At 37.6% G+C, this 5,242-nt stretch overlaps 1 protein-coding gene across 1 annotated transcript; it reads right to left on the minus strand.

The window, feature by feature from the left end:
- Positions 1–3,276: 3,276 nt before the first annotated feature.
- LOC134283932 (uncharacterized) lies at positions 3,277–5,236 on the minus strand. The gene is made up of 3 exons (XM_062844081.1): positions 4,547–5,236; positions 4,416–4,476; positions 3,277–3,590 (listed from the first exon to the last, which is right to left on the minus strand). The coding sequence occupies exons 1-3, from the start codon at positions 5,186–5,188 to the stop codon at positions 3,304–3,306; spliced, it is 990 nt and encodes a 329-aa protein (XP_062700065.1). The 5' UTR covers positions 5,189–5,236; the 3' UTR covers positions 3,277–3,303.
- Between the last annotated feature and the right edge of the window lie 6 nt (positions 5,237–5,242).

Consider the following 5,242-nt stretch of genomic DNA (forward strand, 5'->3'; position numbering starts at 1 on the left):
GGAACTGTTATACTTCTGATATCGGCTACATTGAGGAGGTGCGTATCGAGTTGCTCTTCACAAATACGCTTCTCGTGATCGTAGAGTTGGTTTCCTGATAAATGTGGTCAGATTTAGAACACGGGCAGCTCGAAACCATACCAATATTCAGGTATTTCACATGTGAGCAAGCTCTCTTTGGACATAAACTATCTATGAGCATAGTATTCAACTGCTCAGGTTACTTTTAACAACGAGGCAGCCAGCTTGCAAACCAAATCGAAATGAGCTTCAAAAAACTAGGGGTGGGTAATGTCTGAGACATAACCGTAAGCTTGACGTAGGACAACTTTTAGCGTGTAATAAACTTTTTTGAAGCTTCTACCCTATCTGGTGAATGCGCAGCTATCTAGCGATAGCAAGGGTGTCTGGACGTCATTTCCGTTACGGTCGAGGATCTTGACTTCCGTGTTTGTGCGTACGAACATGGCAGATTTGAAAAAAAAATCTCAGTTGTTAATAGTTGTTTAAGTGATGATTAAACGCTGAGCTGAGAGACAGGCTCCGTTTCAGTTTGAATTTCTGCCAAGAAGAACAAAAAGAAGTAGAGAAGAAATAGAAGAAGTGTCAAGAACAGGAATGAAAATATTTGGATCTGGAATTCTCCAATAACTCTTGTGGACTATTTTTGGTGGTCCTGAAAAGGACCGTTTGGTGTTTGGTGGTTCTGATGTTCCTGGGAAGGTTCTTGTGCTACCGATGATTGTTAGCGACCAGGTGTTGTTTGTGGTGAGCATTTGCTGTGTATCGTATCGAATAACGTTGCATTCCGGGCTCCGGTTTCTTGAGCGTAGCGATGTATTTCCTGTAGATTAGATGTTTGATGGTTCGGGCACTTCTACTGCGAGCACAGATAAAATTGGACGGTGATAAGAAAAATAAGAGCAATAGCGTCTACACTCTGCGCTAATGTTTTTAATGAAGGTTAAATCAATACACGAACCACCTAGTGTGGTTGCTTCGTTATGAGGATTAGCTAATGTTGAATTTAAATGCTTCTTCATGAAGTTAAGGAAATCAAAATTTTCTTGTTTGGAAACGTCAATATTAAAATCTCCAGTGACAACCATTGGTGTGTCCAGTCTAACATATCTGAACAATTTCCGCGTCATGAACAACACAGTTAGAAATAAAATGTAAATTTCAATTTATTTTCATGCACATATTTGGAGCATGAAAATAAATGTAACAATCAACCAGTGTTTAATTTTACATGACTTGAAAATTGAAAGTCATGTAAAATTCAATTACGTTTAATTTTCAACTTGTCATTTAAGATAGTGGCTAGTAAATTTACATCGTTGTTTATTTTTACAATTAACCTATTTCTAGCTACCGCTTCACAGTAGGACGAGTTCGATGTTCAATTATCACATTTTGCAGAGGGGAGAGAGGGGGGGGCGACACAAATTTTCTCAAACCGAAACATCCCCAAAACAGACGAAAACACAAAAAATCTGCATAAGCCCACTGCATTTAGCTTATTTGTATGCATCATAGCGAACAAAATGTTGTACAAAGATGAAATATTGAATTATACCGACACGCCACGTACCGAAAAATGTTTTTTTTTATATATATAAAAAAATGTAGGGTAAACGTACCAATAGCGGTGCTGTTAGTAGCCACTCGTAGTAAAATAATTGTATAAAATTGATAAAACCACAAAATAAAACATCTGAAACGTTAATTGGTAGTTTTCAATTAAATTTACTAGGATGAATGTAAAAACCATCGTTTATTTCATTTTTTTTATAACAAATCATTTACACCAACTATAGGTACACGGTTGCTATTATGGTGCTAAAATTTAACATTTGTTGCTATAGTGGCGCATCCCATTGAATTCTTATGGGACCCACCACTATAGGTGCAAAGGAGAAAAAAAAAGAAAATAATTGTTTAAAATAGGTTATTGACCAAATCCTGTTAACAAAACTGAATTAATTTCATTAAGTATATTGCATCTGTTAAAAATGTCATTTACTAACTTTTTGATAGAAATAGTACTAAAATGCCACTACCACCACTATTGGTACTACCTCCACTAAGGGAGCGTTTACCCTAACGTATTTTCGGTGTTGTGCCAAATCTTCCATAAACTAAGCTGAATTGTACGACCAAGTTTCAGACAATTTGGCCTACAACCAGAAACTCATCTAGACCATCTAGACACCCCATGAGCTGGAAAATCAGAATCTTAGTGTGTTGTTTCTTGAGTTCTTCCCTTGTCATATATTGGACCCTTGTATACTTGTAACCTTGGTCTCATTCGGCTTTTGTTTAACATGCTTGCTACTCAATTTTGGTTATTTGTTTATTTGAACTCCAGTTTAAAAGCATCCAATCAAGTCAAGATCTCAAATGTAAACTCTCTGTTAAAACAACAATAGAAATGTGTATAATATTTAAACCTTTTAGTCAATCATTCATTAGACAAAATCCTAATTCTATAATCAGTTCGAATTCTTTATTTTTGATTGAACAGATTGAATAAAAATAAATAACATTGGAGAACATCTTTTTTTTCTCCTACCGTTAACATGGACGCTCTAGAAACCGAATTCCATTTACCAAAATATGAGAATATAGGGTCTTGTACGATTTGGGCAGGTGTACCTATTTTGGGCACTTGCCGCTATAACTTAGTCAATTTCAAACCGATTGATTATAATTTTCGTATAGAGTAAGATATTGTACGTCCCTTACTCTATACAAAAATTCAAATCAATCCGTTTGAAATCGACTTAGTTATAGCGACAAGTGCCCAAAATAGGCACACCTGCCCAAGTGGTACAAGACCTTATGTGCAAAAAAGAGTATTACAATCAAAATATTAATCATTTCAATGCGGAAGAACACCGTATAACAATGATTTTTTTGTAATTAATTCAAAGCAAATGACAGACCATTCAGATAGTAAAAAATAGTTAATCCTATGGACAATATACGAGATTTTCGGAATGATTGTAAATATTAATGGATTTTAACAGAGTTCATTAGTTCAGAAGGCAATGCAACTTTGAATATGAGAAGATCAAATTGAATAATCTGAATCGGTTGAGATGCGAATTTAGTTTGGGGCATATGTGACTTCAATGTATTATTTCAAAAAAGGTATTGACATGAAAAAATGTTCTTTTTTATTGGCTATGAAATTTATCGAGCTTACGATTAACACAAATTTATCTTTGGGCATTTATGTATAGTTAATTCATATTATAAACAACCCGACAGACCTGACCAAACAAAACAAATGCTGTTTTAACTGCTAACGTTAAAGTTAGACAACGCAGAAATGACTTTTCTGACTTTTTGTTGCCTTTGTCCTACTCGACGTGCACCCGACTTCGACGCCACAAAAGTTATGATCTTAAGGAAGTATTCCTGGAGCAGTTCCATGAATTTTGAAACCGATTTTGTGTACATGAAATTGTGTACAAATTGGATGGCGAATAGGTCCTCTACTGCGGCAATCACATCATGAGCTCCCTCGGACAAACGTGTCCGATTTGCGTATACGTAGAATATCGTTTTATCGTTTCCGACATCTAAAAAAGAAGAAAAAATGTCATTATTACATATTGTCATTTATTTGTGTTGAAATGACGAGTACATCAAAAAGATAAAACGGAACGCACTGATTATCGACACAGTGGCAAGGATGTACAGCATTTACAGAAATGCCGAACAAAACCACATTAAGGGCCCGAGTCAGCCCCATTTAGCGACGATCTTTCTGCTCTCAATATTTTAGCGTCAAACTAAGAAGAAGTAGACGTTCGCTTGATGGGCCCATATAGCCGAGGCGGTAAACGCACGGGTATTCAGCATGACCATGCTGAGGGTGACGGGTTCGATTCCCGGTCGGTCCAGGATCTTTTCGTAAAGGAAATTTCCTTGACTTCCTTGGGCATAGAGTATCTTCGTGCCTGCCACACGATATACGCATGCAAAATGGTCATTGGCAGAGGAAGCTCTCAGTTAATAACTGTGGAAGTGCTCATAGAACACTAAGCTGAGAAGCAGGCTTTGTCCCGGTGAGGACGTTACGCCAAGAAGAAGAAGAAGAAGACGTTCGCTCGGTGCAAACGATTTAACTGCAATGCTTTTTAATTGCAAGTAGGTACGCTAAGTGTAAGAATTTTACATTTATCGCACCGCTATTCGTCAAAATGAAATGTCAATAGCGATGCGATGTTTTTCGTGTGCACTTTTGCTGCAATACGACGTTCTGTCAGTTGTTGCAGTTATCAAATTTCATTCGGTAAGTGAAATGTAAATATGTTGCAGTTAGCTAACGTCTACCGTATGTACAATATTCTGATTAAGAATTATTTAGTATCACCTTCACATTATATTCAAATTACACTTACCAACAGCTATCAGCACCGGTCCAGAACCGTCAATGGTGATATCGTCAATACGAGTACCAATCTATAAAAAACAAAATATAAACCATAAGTTTCAATAACCATACAATTAAAGCACTGTAAAGATTACTTACATCCTTTTGAATGATAAAATCTCCGAAGTCTTCCCCAACAAGCGAGCATAGAAATTTCAATATATCGTAATCTGATGCTGATTTACTCAAGTGGAGCTCCGATTTGCAGGTCAGCGAGTATTGCACGAGTTTTTCCCTTTTCATCATAAAATAGCGCCGCAAGTCGGTGATGTTCACACCGGTTGCCTGCTCGAAGTGGAAATTCACCAACAACCGTCGTCGTAGAACAGGAAGCTGTGAAATCATTTGCTTTGTGTCTATTTTTTCGTCCAGTTTCCATCTAATGAAGGCCTGGGTTTTAAGCAGCAGCTCCTCCGTCATCAGACTTGGGTCATCGCGTACCAGTGCCGAAACCGAACTTTTGTCACATTCTCTGGCAGACTTCTGCCAGTATTCTTTCAGCGTACCCGCTCTAGCATTCCGCTTCTTTTTTAAACTCGTTACGGTGTTCGTCAAAGTTGCTTGAGGGGATTTAAAGCGATTCAAATAATTATTACGATTGATCAACTTGTATTTGATATCCACATATCCTTGGCCGGCTCCGAACCCATCGTCATCGGTATAGTCCAAAGCTGGGAACTTGTCTAAGACTTGACGTGCTGCCGTTTCCATTACATCCGATCTGATTTGCGTATCGATCATTCTCAGCTGATCCACAACCGTGTTCGCTAACGTAGTCACTTCGGTCTTGGCTAT

The sequence above is a fragment of the Aedes albopictus genome, unplaced genomic scaffold (genome assembly GCF_035046485.1).
Source record: "Aedes albopictus strain Foshan unplaced genomic scaffold, AalbF5 HiC_scaffold_876, whole genome shotgun sequence".
NCBI classification, from domain to species: domain Eukaryota; kingdom Metazoa; phylum Arthropoda; class Insecta; order Diptera; family Culicidae; genus Aedes; species Aedes albopictus.